The 14,263-nt window shown below is 38.1% G+C and overlaps 2 protein-coding genes across 6 annotated transcripts in view; one reads left to right on the top strand and one right to left on the bottom strand.

The window, feature by feature from the left end:
- Positions 1–7,732, top strand: part of PLBD1 (phospholipase B domain containing 1) — a 58,774-nt gene extending 51,042 nt beyond the window's left edge. The window contains exons 9-11 of the mRNA XM_007533141.3: positions 4,133–4,318; positions 4,959–5,065; positions 7,440–7,732. Of these exons, the coding sequence (XP_007533203.1) occupies positions 4,133–4,318; positions 4,959–5,065; positions 7,440–7,607 (461 nt within the window). The 3' untranslated portion in view covers positions 7,608–7,732. The remainder of the gene's footprint in view (positions 1–4,132; positions 4,319–4,958; positions 5,066–7,439) is intronic.
- Positions 7,733–8,572: 840 nt separating this feature from the next.
- Positions 8,573–14,263, bottom strand: part of ATF7IP (activating transcription factor 7 interacting protein) — a 115,145-nt gene continuing 109,454 nt past the window's right edge. For all 5 annotated transcript variants that reach the window (XM_060194417.1, XM_007533139.3, XM_060194418.1 and 2 more), the window contains exon 15: positions 8,573–13,371. In XM_060194417.1, coding sequence (XP_060050400.1) covers positions 12,952–13,371 — 420 coding nt within the window. In that variant the 3' untranslated portion in view covers positions 8,573–12,951. The remainder of the gene's footprint in view (positions 13,372–14,263) is intronic.

Genomic DNA, 14,263 nt, shown 5'->3' with positions numbered 1-14,263 from the left:
AGGTACACAATTGCTTGTTATTTTGAAATCTAAAACTCTAAAACCAAAGGTAGTTTAGGTTTTTTTGCTCAAGCTCACTTTGACAAAATACATAGTCTGATTCATTTTGTAGCAACAATTTAACATGAACTATTTATAGGCCCTATTTCCTCTCCTCTAGAGAGTATATTTGTAACTAGGCTACAGAAATATCATGGTTTCTATGAGCTGCCTTCCACAGAGAATACAGTGTCATGTGTAATATATGCACTGTATCCTGTTCTATAACCTGAAAACCCCACAAATTCCAAAATACTTCTGTCCCCACCCACAAGAAGTTTTGGATGCATGAGTTTGAACAATGTGACAAGGTGACAGGGCTGTCATTAGAACTGAGCTTTTGTAGATTTCTGTTATTTTACATGATGTATAGTACTTGCCACACACATAAATCATCACTGACTGCTGAGTAAATGAGAGTGAAGATATCTCAGTGGAGACTAGAAAGAAGCTTAGCAATTTGGCAGGAGGGTTAAGTCAGATTAATAGAGGCATGACAATTGGCATGATTAAGAAACTAGTCACTCAAAATAGTGAGGAGAAATACTGTGCAGTAGAAGGTCGATAGTGAGGGATAAATAGTCCTGTGACTACTTTTCAACAGGTTAGCCTTTACCCTTGAGATACTGGGAGTTTTTTGAATTTTTTCCTATTTTCTTTATTTAATTATTGGATAGAGACAGGCAGAAATCAAGAGAGAAGGGGAGGTAAAGAGGGAGAAAGACAGAGAGATACCTGCAACAAGCTGTACCACTTGCAAAGCTTTCCCCCTGCAGGTGGTGACCAGGGCTCAAGCCAGGGGCCTTGAGCATTGTGACATGTTTGCTCAACCAGGTGTACCACCATTCAGCCCTGGAATGGAAGTTTCTTAAAAGGACTTCCCTCGGCAGACAACCCCACCAATGTGTCCTGGAGCTCTGCTTTCCCAGAGCCCCGCACCACTAGGGGAAGAGAGAGATAGACTGGCAGTATGGATTGACCTGCCAACACCTATGTTCAGCAGGGAAGCAATTACAGAAGTCAGACCTTCAACCTTCTGCATCCCACAATGACCCTGGCTCCATATTCCCAGAGGGTTAAAGAATAGGAAAGCTATCAGGGGAGGGGATGGGATATGGAGTTCTAGTGGTGGGAATTGTGTGGAGTTGTACACACAACTCTTATCCTATGGTTTTTGTGTTTCCTTTTTATAAATAAAAATTTTAAAAAAAGAAAAGAAAAGAAAAAGGGAGACTAGACTGGAGGCCAGAGAATAGACAGGAAAGGACAGGTACTGACCAGAAGCAAGATTGAGTTGTCCTCAGTTTCTCAAGCTCTCATGCTAATTTTATAATAACTAGAGTGGGCCATCTCAGCAAGGATGGCTCTACCAATTAAATGCACATAAAATAAATAAAACAGAAATACTGAAAGTAGAAACTTCAGTTGCCCATTAGATCAGATACTACCAAGCTGTAGCAGACCAAGAAATTCCAGATCCACCTCTTTTCCTTGTAGGAAAACTTACAGAAGTCAAATCAATATGGTTACTTGGTTAGCATGGCGGCTCACAGTAAGCTACTGGCTCCTCAAAGCCAGAAGAGCCTGATAATATTTAGGATGCCCCAAGGAGGAGATTCTTAGCAGACTGATTATCCAGGCTTATATCTTCTTTGCTCTGCTCCTGATTATAGAATGGTACATTCAGGTTCTTGGCAATCCCATAATAAAAACTATACTTAGAGTCAAAGTAACTGATGCTGATTTGTTTGGCTGCTTTGGCAGAAGAGGGAAAAATAGAGTTAACTTTTTTAGTTCTCTTATTAGATCTTTATAACTTGCTTTTAGATAAATAGTACTTTGACATTTTATTCTGAGACTCAGAGGAAACATGATTTGCTGAAGTAATATAACCATTAAGAAAAAAAAATTCTATAAATCTCCATTTAGAAGCAGCTGTGATATGGTGACTAGATTGCTTTTAGTCAGAAGGAAGAAATTTGATCTTTTGAGGCTGTTTCTTCCTTCATAAGGAGAGATTACAATACACCATCCAGTTATTATGGGACTATACAAGATCATGTTTGTAAATGTTTTATAAATCATGAAGTTTTGTGAAAATATAAAGTGGTCATTTTTATTACGCATTTGAACCATTCACAGAGAAATATGATTCCAATAGTTAGTATTCATGTTTACCAAGTATTAGGTGTTGTAGGAACTCCCATCCGAACTTGTTTAATGATCACTGCCACCTTATATAGAAAATACTCATGGTGGGGGGGGGCAGGTGGTGGTGCACCCAGTTAAGTTATATAAGTACTACTCGAAAGGATACATATATGTACCTCGGTTCAAGCCCCCACTCTCCACCTCCAGGAGGGAATGCTTCATGAGTGGTGAAGAGGGTTTGCAGTTGTCTTATCTTTCTCTCCTTCTCTCTGTCTTCCCTTCCTCTCTGAATTTCTTGCTGTCCTATGTAATTAAAAGGGGGAGGCAGGATGGTGGCATACCTGGTTGAACGCACACTTTACAAATGTGTGAGGACCCAAGTTCCAGCCCCTGATCCCCACCTGCAGGGGGAAAGCTTTGCAAGTGGTGAAGCAGTGTTGCAGGTATCTCTCAGTTTCTTCTTTATTATCCCCCTTCCCTCTAGATTTCTGGCTGTTTCTATCCAATAAATAAAATAAAAATAATGAAAACATTAAAAAAAAAAGGAGCAAAAATGGTCACCAGAAGCAGTGGATTATAGTGCTGGCACCAAGCCCCAATAAATAGAGGGGAATATATATGTTCATTTTTCAATTTTAAAATACAAATTTTATTTGTTTTAATGAGAGGTACAGAGAGAGAAACTAGAGTGCTGCGCAGCTCTTATTTATGGTGGTGTCAAGCACTGAACCTGGGAACTTGGAGACACAAGCATCAAATTTTCTGCCTAACCATTATGCTGTCTCCTCTGCCCTCATTATTCACATTTGCTAAGTAAAATAGCAAGCCACAGAGAAGTAATTTAAGTTTACTTACCTAATACTGACAAAACCAGGTTGTAAATATAGGCAATCTAATTTCAAGAAATACTGTAATAGTGAAAGTGACTTTAATCTGTTAATTTCACTGCTTTTTTTTTCTCCCTGGATAGAGACAGAGAGAAATTGAGAGGGGAAGAGGTGATAGAGAGGGAGAGAGGCAAGAGATACCTGCAGCTCTGCTTGACCACTCATGAAGCTTTGCCCCTGCAGGTGGGAACCAGAAGGCTGAACCCATCCACGTCCTTGTGCACTATAATGTGTGTGCTTAACCAGGTGCACCAGCACCTGGCCCCACTGCTGTGTTTGTCACTTTTTCCTCATCTATTGTTTTGGGTTTCAGTCAATCATCCCAGAGCCTGGGATTAGGGTTTTCTAATTCTTGGTACTGGAATCTACCACCGTTATTAGTAACTTGCAACTTCCTTTCAGAGGCACATTGTGAAACCGTATTTTTTGCCATTTCAGTAATCAAGTACCCCTAAAAGAGAATCCCAGACCATATTTATTATACTGTAGATGTTATTTTCTAGGTTAATTTAATAGATTGCTTTTTTTTTTCTTTTAGTGTTACTTCTGGGGCTTGGTGCTTGCACTTCAAATCCACCGCTCCTGACGGATATGATTTTTCATTTTATTGGATAGGACAGAGAGAAATTGAAAGAAGAGGGCCAGTTAGAGAGTGAGAAAGACAGACCCCTGCAGATCTGCTTCACCACTTGTCAAGTATCCCCACTGCAGGTGGGAAGCGGGGACTCAAACCTGGATATTTGAGCAGGTCCTTGCACTTAGTACTATGTGTGCTTACCTAGATGTGCCACCGCCCAACCCCCAGTAGATTGCTTTAATAATTGGAGGTGAAAAAACAAAGAATTCTATTGTGTGTCTTCCCTTAATTGGTACAGAGTTGTATCAATTTCCTGTCTTTGAAAGGATCAGTTTGTATGTCAGGGTTCATATTCAAAGTTTCATTTTCTGTCTGATAGCATTTTGTTGTTGCATACGTGTGCTTTTCAGATAAGCTATCATCAGTAACATTTCATGTGTTCCCTCTCTATTTGCCATCTCCTTCCATTCCAAATTAGGATACTGGCCCTCTTATAACATTCCTTTCCATGAAAAAATCTACAACTGGAGTGGTTATCCATTGTTAGTTAAGAAATTGGGCATGGAATACTCTTATGATCTATCTCCTCGAGCCAAAATCTTCCGGCGTGACCAAGGAAAAGTGACTGATATGGCATCCATGAAATATATCATGCGATACAACAGTACGTAGCACATTTCTCAAGAATCATTCTTCAAAACTTTTCTCTCCCATGGATAAAGAATCTATGTAAGTTTATCATCTCTTACTAGAAGTTCTGTATAAGAAGTTACTGAGTTACATAATTACTATTCAACTAATATTCCAAGTATTTTAAACTCAACAAGCAGAATCTTGACTTCCTTTATGACAGGGAAGAGTATACCAGTTTTTTTTTAATTGAATCATCATGTGTAAAACATAAGTATCACAGTGCCCTACTCAACCCCTGCACAGGGGTTGTCCTTCCAAAGACAAAAGCTACAAATAAAACAATTACTCATACTTTGCTTCTGATAACAGTAATCAAAGTCAAACTTGCATTCATCTTGTTGAAAAAAAAAAACAAAAACCAGGAAACATGTATCCTCTGTTCTCTTTCTTCTGTCCACTCCAGTGTGCAAGGCTGGTTCTTGAGAGTAGGTTGGCATGTGCTCCTTCTTAATACATGCCCAAGAACACCTCTGCATTTGGGAGCAGGGTGAGCAGGAAGCTATGGGATAGATTCCCGACAGCCTCAGTTTTTAACAGGTTCAAAAGCTTACTGTGAATATGCATCTCAAATAGTCACTGTTCACATAGTTTCCCACCACTCATTTTCCTAGATTATAAGAAGGACCCTTATAGTAAGGGTGATCCCTGCAATACCATCTGCTGCCGTGAAGACCTGAATTCACATAACCCAAGTCCTGGAGGTTGCTATGACACAAAGGTAATGTGCTAGACTTGCTTTTGAATTTTCCCTTTCTACCGGCACCTAAGCTGTTCAAAGGCAGAGTCATAAAAAACTGTGTCATCAAGCATGATGATTCTAGCCACAATCTCAATTCAGGAATTAGCTTGTTCAGATAGTGTCTAGTAGTTATCATTGCCCAACTTCAAAACCCTCTTCTGCCATGTAATAGTAAATCACCAGTCTTATGATGCTTCACTTCCTCGTCTGCAAAATGGGAGTAATAGTACTTACCTCCTAGGATTGTTTTAAGAGCATTCAGAATCAGTAAAATGTTGAGCTTGTTACACAATGAGTTATTTGTTAATGTACATGATGATGAAGATGATAAAGTTGATGCCTCAAAAATCTTACCAGACTGATTGGCCCAGAGTTCAGAGAACAAAGTGTTAAAAGTGGTATGATTTTACATTAAACAGGACTTGAATTGGGGGCCGGGCAGTGGCACACCTAGTTAAGTGTACATAGTATAAAGTGCTAGGATACAGGTTCGAGACCTCCCCCCCCAGCCTCCACCTGCAGAGGGTATACTTCATGAGTGGTGAAGCGGGTCTGCAGGTGTCTTTCTCCTGCTCTATCTCCCCCTCCTCTATCAATTTCTCTGTCCTATCCAATAAAATGGAAAAACAAATGGCCACTAGGAGCAGTGAATTCATAGTGCTGGCTCTGACCCCCCCAACAATAACTCTGGAGGCAAAAATAAATAAACAACCAAACAAATAAAATAAACAGGACTTGAAGGAATACGCATTGCACTAGATGTCCAGAGTACTAATGGGTGTACAGCATGTTAGAATTGTTAAATGCTGTGGCATATCTTATGATATGAGCTGTAGCTAAAGGTTTGCAGTGATGGGCTACTCATGTAGGCTTGTGAGAACCAATTACTCAGGTTGGTTTACACCATGTGAATAGCTTGGAATCAGCCACAGAGAACATATTTACACCATGGAAATCAACAAACACTACAAATCAGAAAAAGAATCAGGAGTTATGAGACATTTCCTTCTTTCCTAGGTCAAGATCTGCTATGACCAAGTATGCTTAGAGTATGCTTTTGAGAACCAGACATCAGATACTGAGTTCTTTTTACTTTAAAACTCCTGCTACTAATCTGAATAATAACTTTTAATTGAGGAGTTAACATTCTAGGCACTGGCCCAAGCATTTGTTCTCATTATTCCTCATGACAACTATCCTAAGGAGCAGGGTTATCATTCTACTTTTTAAATAAGAAAACTGAGTAATTTTGAAACTACAATTTTTAATACGAGTGATGATTCCAGTTCCCATTGGCTACATTCATAATTTAACACACATCTATTGGTCAGCTCACATTTGAATGACAAATGGGTACAGAAAATACCCATGAAGTAGCTAAAGATACCATGTTGTAGGAGTTTACATGGCTTTATTTTAAAGGACGTTAATATTATTACTCTGGAGTGAGGGTAGATAGCAAAATGGTTATAGACTCTCATGCCTGAAGCTCCAAAGTCTTGGTTCAATTCTCTGTACCACCAGAGCTGAGTAGTGCTCTGGTTAAACATATAAAATTTATATTATTTATGTTATATTTTAATCAATGCATTTAATTACATATTTAATGTATATTATTTAATATTTATTTTAAAAATTTATAAAAAGGAAACACTGACAAAAGTCATAGGATAAGAGGGGTACAACTCCACACACAATTCCCATCACCAGAACTCCATATCCTATCCCCTGCCCTGATAGCTTTCCTATTTATCCCTCTGGGAGTATGGGCCCAGGGTCATTGTGGGATGCAGAAGGTTGAAGGTCTGGCTTCTGTAACTACTTCCCTGCTGAACATGGGTGTTGGCAGGTGAATCCATACTGCCAGTCTGTCTCTCTCTTCCCCTAGTGGGGCAGGGCTCTGGGGAAGCAGGGCTCCAGGACACAGTGGTGGGGTCATCTGCCCAAACGAAGTCTGGTTGGCATCATGTTAGCATCTGGAACCTGGTGGCTGAAAAGAGTTAATATATAAAGCCAAACAAATTGTTGACATATATAATTACTATGGAAAAAAAGCAGGGAAGAGGGGCGGGGTGGTGGCACACCTAGTTGAGCGCACATGTTACAATGAACAAGGACCCAGGTTTGAGTCCCCGGTCCCCACCTGCAAGGGGAAGGCTTTGCGAGTGATGAAGCAGTGCTGCAGGTGTCTCTCTACCTCTCTTCCTCTCTATCTCCCCTTCCCTCTAGATTTCTGGCTGTCTCTATCCAATAAAAAATCAATTTTTTAAAAAAAGCAGGGAAGAGAAAAAAACCAGGGGTTGGGTCAGTCAGTTTTCTAAGTTATTTTCTGAAACGCCTCATCTCTTTGCAGGTGGCAGATTTCTACCTCACATTTAAATACACAGCCTATGCAATCAGTGGTCCCACGGTACAAGATGGCCTCCCTGCTTTTCACTGGAACCGTTTCAACAAAACTCTCCATAAGGGCATGCCGGAGGTCTACAACTTTGATTTTGTGACCATGAAACCAGTTTTGTAACTTGACAGAAAATTAAAGAGGGAGAAGAGGGAATGGAGGGATACAAATAAGAAACCAAAGGCACTATTTTAGCTATGTTTTTTTTTTCCCTTTAGAATTCATCTTAATAAAATATATTAAATCTAGTCACTATTTTTTTTAACAAGCATTCATCATAGGTGAAAAAAAGAAACAGTATCTATGATAAATGACAGTATCAGGCTTTAGTATACAAACTTAAAAACAGTAAGGTATAGCAGAAACTGCTTTCCTGCTCATCAAAATCTTTGTTCTCCTTTCATGTCTGACTTCACAGACCACATCTCCCAGAATCCTTTAGATAGCTGTGCCATTAAGAAACTCATCAGTGGAAACTCAAATGGGTGCCATTTCCCAACCTTCACCCTATGAACTGACACTCCTCCATGTTCTTTTCTGGGACTGGAAATGCAAAACCCTGGGGGACAGTGGAGTTGTGTTTTTTAAAGGAAACTGGCAGAAAGGTAATGATTTCTATGATCATAAAGAAGCATCTGTTGAGTTCTTTTGTAATGTGACCTATGTTCACAATTTAGCATACCTCAGTGTGATAAGCAGGTAAAAGAACATATGAACTAGACCAGGAACTCTGTGTAGCAACTTTCTTTGTAAATATATTGAAGATTTACATTAATGAGAGAAATAAGAAGAGAAAGAGAGAAAGTGAACCAGAGCATCACTTTGGCACATGAGCTGCTTGGGATTTTAACTCAGAACTTCATACTTGATAGTCCAATGTTTTATCTACTCCACCACCTCCCTGGATTTCCCTAACTTTTCTTTTAAAGCTGAATATGTATGTTTTCAGTGTCATGGTATCACCAAATTGGTTAAATTAAACCATACAGTACAGTATAACACACAATTATTATCAAAGTGAGAAATTTTAAAAATAAGACAAAACACAAGGGGACTGGAAACACCCAGAATGAATCACAATACTCAGATTGTTACAAATCCAGTAGTTTATTTCAAAGTATAAATTTCAGGCTTGTTGGACAAAATCCCACTACAGTTAACACTTATACAGACATCACTATTATACATTTAGAAAAGAAAACAACAACAAAAATAACACAAAGACTTTCAAAAACCTAATAAAAATAGGGCAACTTGCTATATAGCCCACTTTATATTAGACATTAGGTCTTATTTTGTCATATTATTTACACTTTCAATGCAATAAGGGAAAATCAGGATGCAAGTTTCCTACAAAGAATTTATTTTTGTGTTTAATTTTGAGATGGTTGATAAAATACTAAAGCCAGGATTCCCAAGAGGTGCTTGATTGCCCAGTTACCTTATTTACAAACAAAACATTTATAAAGACAGCATTTAAATATAAATGATGGGCACTTAGCTGACACTACAAAAAAAAAAAACTTAGAATATTAAGATGAGAAGACAAAACATGTTTGCATTATCCTATTCTTCCCCATTAGCTGGCTCAAGGGGAATAAGGTTTGCATTTAGATATCTGCCACACTAACAAAACATCTCATGAGAAGTGCCCCACCCCACCCCCCTTGTCCCAATATTTAAGAAAGGAGTGGTTGTGAGGGAGATAGCTGGGTGGCTACACAGATCATTTTCCTCAGTGAAGAGTAAAGAAGGCAGAATTATATGTTAGCTTTAGATAAAGTTCTTTGTAATAATCTAATACTGGGACATGGTTTATGGAAAGAAGAATAAAACAGTCCAAGGACTGGCCAATGATAAAAACAAATAAATAAGAGTACAAAGAGCCCAAAAGAGTAAGTCAGGGGGAACACTTGGAAGGTCTCTGCAGTACTCTACTGTGCTAAGATCATAGTGTATGAAAGTGAGAAGGGAGGGTACCACAGGCATTATTTTGATACTCTTGTACAGTACTGGAAAATTTGTGGAACAAGATAAATGCATATCATGCAATACTAACACTCACCTTGCTGCATAAATGATAATTCAAAAAAGTAAGCAAAAGAGTAAGTAACAAAAACTAAGTTTACACTTAATCCAATAACAGTAAAAGAACCTTATAGTGCAGCTGGCTTCGGGAGTTCTGCAGACAGACATACATACCTAAGATTAAAAGCTCCTTGCTTTAGATATCACCCCCTCCCCCCCATTAAGCCTTTCATTTATTACCTAGCAATGGGGACAGGAATAGGGAACACCTCTTTGTGAGGTGAATGGTATCCAATATTAACTTAAGGAAGAAAACTCTTCACTTCTTTCATAAACTACTGTGTTAAACAGTACACAGTATTCTTTAAAAATATATTTTTAAAAGTGAGTCTAGAGACACAGAGGAATATAGTTACCTCATAAAGTTAACTGTTAACAACAAATGTTGTCTTTACATGTAATTTAAAAATTTCTGGCAAGAACATAATTTTAAAGAGAGACTTACTCACACTTAAAACAGGGTGAAAATTACTCTGACAAAGTGCAAAGTAGAGAGTTAACAAACATCACCGTTAACCTTTAAATGCCATATAAACATCCTACATTTCAGGTCAAAATATCAAAAATTTCCAGGATTTCCAATAAGGCAATACTTATGCAAGTATTGTCAGGCTAAAAGCATGGCTCGATTGCATTCCCAAAAGGGGACAGACAAGCTTATTTGTAATACTTTGTGAAAAGGTACCTGGAAATTTTTAAAAGGTACCATGGAGTGTGAACTGCTACTACAAAGCCTTTAGCCAGTTAACTATTTCTACTTAAGTCCTCAATTCTCTCCCCCAAAGAGACAAACCAAAAATTAGCATTCATCAACATTAAAACCTGTCCAAAATAAAAGCCTAAGGGTTCAAGCCTAGCACCTTTCAAAAAGACCAATGTAACTATAAACGTTGGTGGTCTAATTTGAAACCATCTTATAATATACTGTGTGATCAAGTAAGTGCAGTCTCTCCTTGTGCCTTCCTTCTACCATTTGGAATAAAAAGTTTTATTTTACTGTAGTGAATCTACTTTTAGGATCCCTATTTGATTTTTTCTTCTTTAATAGAAAATACATAATAAGCTAAAATAATTACTTTTATACTTTTGAATTTTCTTTACCTGATTAAATGCTATAAAAGCTTTTTTTTTTTAAAAGAATCTAGGGAATATAAATAAATGTTCATCAAGTGAACTTCTTCTAAGCTAGGTAACCAAATTGTTATTATTACTCTAGACAATTTTTCCATTATGTAGACAGAAATGATCTTGGACATATAAATCAACACTGAAACCATTTGTGGTAAAAATGCACAGACGTGGGTGTAGGCAAGTATTCATATATATCTTCCTTTTAAAATTTTCATTGGTAACTTCTTTACCATGTCATTAATCCTAGAATGGGTAATGTTGATGACTAGCAAATTTTATTCATGGAAATGATAGCTCTTACTGAGTCCCATTTTCTGAAGGTATAAAAGGTTTCAAGCACTGAGAAAAACTATAGGTTTTCTTCAGTTTTAATCAAATATCACAGCTAATATGATAGTATTTTTGACCAGTGAAAGTCTCTCAAGAGTTTCTTTACAAATAGAATGCTTCCTATCACAAAGCTATCAAAGATGCCAACAAGGCAGCAATAACAAAAGGGACAGCTTCTCCTATAATTCCAGGTGAAAATTAATGACCATTTAAGAAGGTGGAAATAATTCAAATATGGTAAAAGAAGATTTTTTTTTTTTGCCTCCAGAGTTATTGCTGGGACTCAGTGCCTACACTCATGAATCCACTGCTCCTGGAGGCCACCCCCCCCCCTTTGTTGCCCTTGTTGTAGCCTTGTTGTGGTTATTATTGTTGTTGTCGACGTCATTCATTTTTTGATAGGACCCCCCAAAAAGATTATTTTTCTTTTACACTCTATCCTAATCCAATAAATGGAAAAAATGGCCACCAGGAGCAAGTGGATTCATAGTGCTGGCGCCAAGCCCCAGCGATAACCCTAGAGGCAAAAATAAAATTAAAAAAAATTATTTTTCTTTTTCTTTTGTTTTACAAACTCTAAGAATTCCTTTCAAAATATTGCTCATCCAAGTGCCTGATAAGAGAGCTCAATGGTAGAGTTCATGTCTTGCAAAATATTTCCAACTGCATTGTCATCTCCAGACTTACCCCAGCTCTCTCATCCTAAAATATCTACACTCAAATACCTACCTACCCAATAACAGTGTGGCTGGCACTTACACCAAAAATCCAAGACCTCTAAGTTAAAATCAGGTAGTACTCAGAGGAACAGAGATATATATCTGATTGGTATATAATATGAACCCAAAGAGTATTCAATTCAAGTAAAACATCAAAACAAAGTTAAAACAGGAAGAATGAGAAGGAAATGAAGCTTAGATACTATTGTTTTATGAATCCAACTACTCTGATTTGAAAGAATCCTTTAGGTCATAAAGGGAACTAGAACTGCTTAATCTCTGAAAGTGTGCAGCATAGATAATAAAATATGTATGAAGGGAAAAAATTATACAGTAGGTCTTCTCTTAATGTACTTTATATATATTTAATTCAAAATAGTGACCCAAAAAGAGATTTACAGTCTTGAAAAAAATAGCAAGTCAGAATTTTAGAACTACATGGAGTGATATATATATCCCTCCGTGTAATATATATATTCATGCCTTGGTTTGAGGGGAGTACACTAAATATGGTGGAAATGAAGAAGAAATGAAGGTGAAAGGAGAGAGTAAACAACAATGGGCAAATGGCCCTGCTGATTCTGTAGTTAATCATTAAGGCACAAAATAAATGTAAAAGCCAGATATGTGAAGGTAAGGGGGACTGCAGATCTTTTCACCTAATCTAGAAGAGACAAAAGAGAAAATAAACATCCTTTCCTGTGTTCAGAATCATCTATTAAAACTAATATTTTTGCTTTGTTTTCTTTGGGTTTTGTTTAGATTCAGTTTAAATCATTTGACTATGATATACAGATCCCTCAAAGCAGAATCATGCCAGTTACATACCTCAAATCCTCTGATTTCATACTAGAGGAGAGGTAAATTAGAGAATAAAAATGGGAGATTCCACTGCAATAAACATATAAATAGGGAAACACACACACACACAAACACCCACATATATTCCCCAATCTTAAAACTAAAGCAAGGTGCACATTTACATTTCAAAACCTTGAAGCTTGAATTTTCCAGGAAAAGATTCTTGCTTTATGGACAGAGTTTATTTTACTTCTGATTATAAACAAATGTAGTGTATATACATATCAGTCCAAGAAAATCTTGCACAATGTGGATTTTACAATGAGTATCATGCACAAGATTAAAACAAGACCAAAAGGTGGAACTTCTGAGATAGGAAGAGATAAAGGCTCCAAGGTTTAACTGCTCTGGGATGAGGAGATCACATCTGTTGACTGAGGGTCACAGAAAGGTCCAAAACGTCCATAAATATCCTTGGCTCGTACAGCAAAGTAGTATTTGCTGCCAGATACAAACTGAGTGAGAGTGCATGCCATGGGTAAGGGGAGTGCCTTTACCTCGCCAATCTTTTTCCATTGTGAGGGTACAGTGGCACTGGGTTCCTCATGGTAAGCATAGAGATGGTAGCTGTCAACAGTGGCACAGCTTCGGTCCACCTCCAGAACACTCCAAGACAGTACAATGCCATTTTGACTCTGAACCCTTGCTAATTTCAAGTGTGGCTTCTGAGGCAAAGATGTGCTGGCGGCTTCGGGGGGCAGACGCTGTGGTTGAGGGGCTTCTGGTAAGGGTGCTGGGTGCACAGGGCGTGGGGGCTCCTAACAAAAGAAGAGTCATGCAGTTTTGTAACAATCACAGAAAGACGTGTTCCTGAATATTAAAACTAAAACATCTTAGAAATCATTTAAAGCAGGGGTAGGGCTGTTTGGCCATTCATGGGTCATGGAAAAGTATTCCCTTAAATATTAGCACTTAGTGTTGCCCCACTAATGACTGCCTTGTCAGTGCTGACCTGACCAAATGACACACCTCTCAGGCTGGAGGTTCCCCACCCCAGATTTAGAGGAACCTTTTACAATAATACTGGGAAATACCACACAGCAAAACAAATTTGTCAAGTTCTATTTAGTGATTTGTAATCCAGCATGTTCTAACAGTGGTGCTGAGGTTATTCCAGACTACAGCTTTTAAAATAAAGATTGGTTTATTTACTAATGAGAAAGGGGGGAGAGGGAGAACACAAACCAAGAGCATCACCTGAGCATCACTTGGGCACATGCAATGCTGGAGTTCAAACTCAGGACCTTTTGCTTGTAAGTTCAATACTTCATCTACTGAACCACCTCCTACTATACTTTCTAGACCAAACTACCAACTACTGAGCTCTCCTCAGGAAATAAAAAGCCTTTGCTGCTTGGTGGGTGCTGGGCTCAAACATAGGTTGCATGCATAACAAAGCACTAATGAGTGAGCTACTGTTAGGCCAGGTTGATAAGCCTTCTTAATCTGCATGCCTTTTATTAGCTTAGTACCATTTACTAGTAAAAGCTCAAAAAAGGATATACTAAATAGTTTCAGGGAATGCAAATCTACAGTTCAAATTCATATTCACAGTGGGAAAGCAGAATTTTCTAGACTTTTCACATCTAGAAAAAGGCAGAATATGGGGCCAGGTGGTGGCACACCCAGTTAAGCACACACATTACCATG

Source organism: Erinaceus europaeus, chromosome 7 (genome assembly GCF_950295315.1).
Source record: "Erinaceus europaeus chromosome 7, mEriEur2.1, whole genome shotgun sequence".
Lineage (NCBI taxonomy): Eukaryota > Metazoa > Chordata > Mammalia > Eulipotyphla > Erinaceidae > Erinaceus > Erinaceus europaeus.
This window is presented reverse-complemented; position numbering and strand designations above follow the sequence as displayed.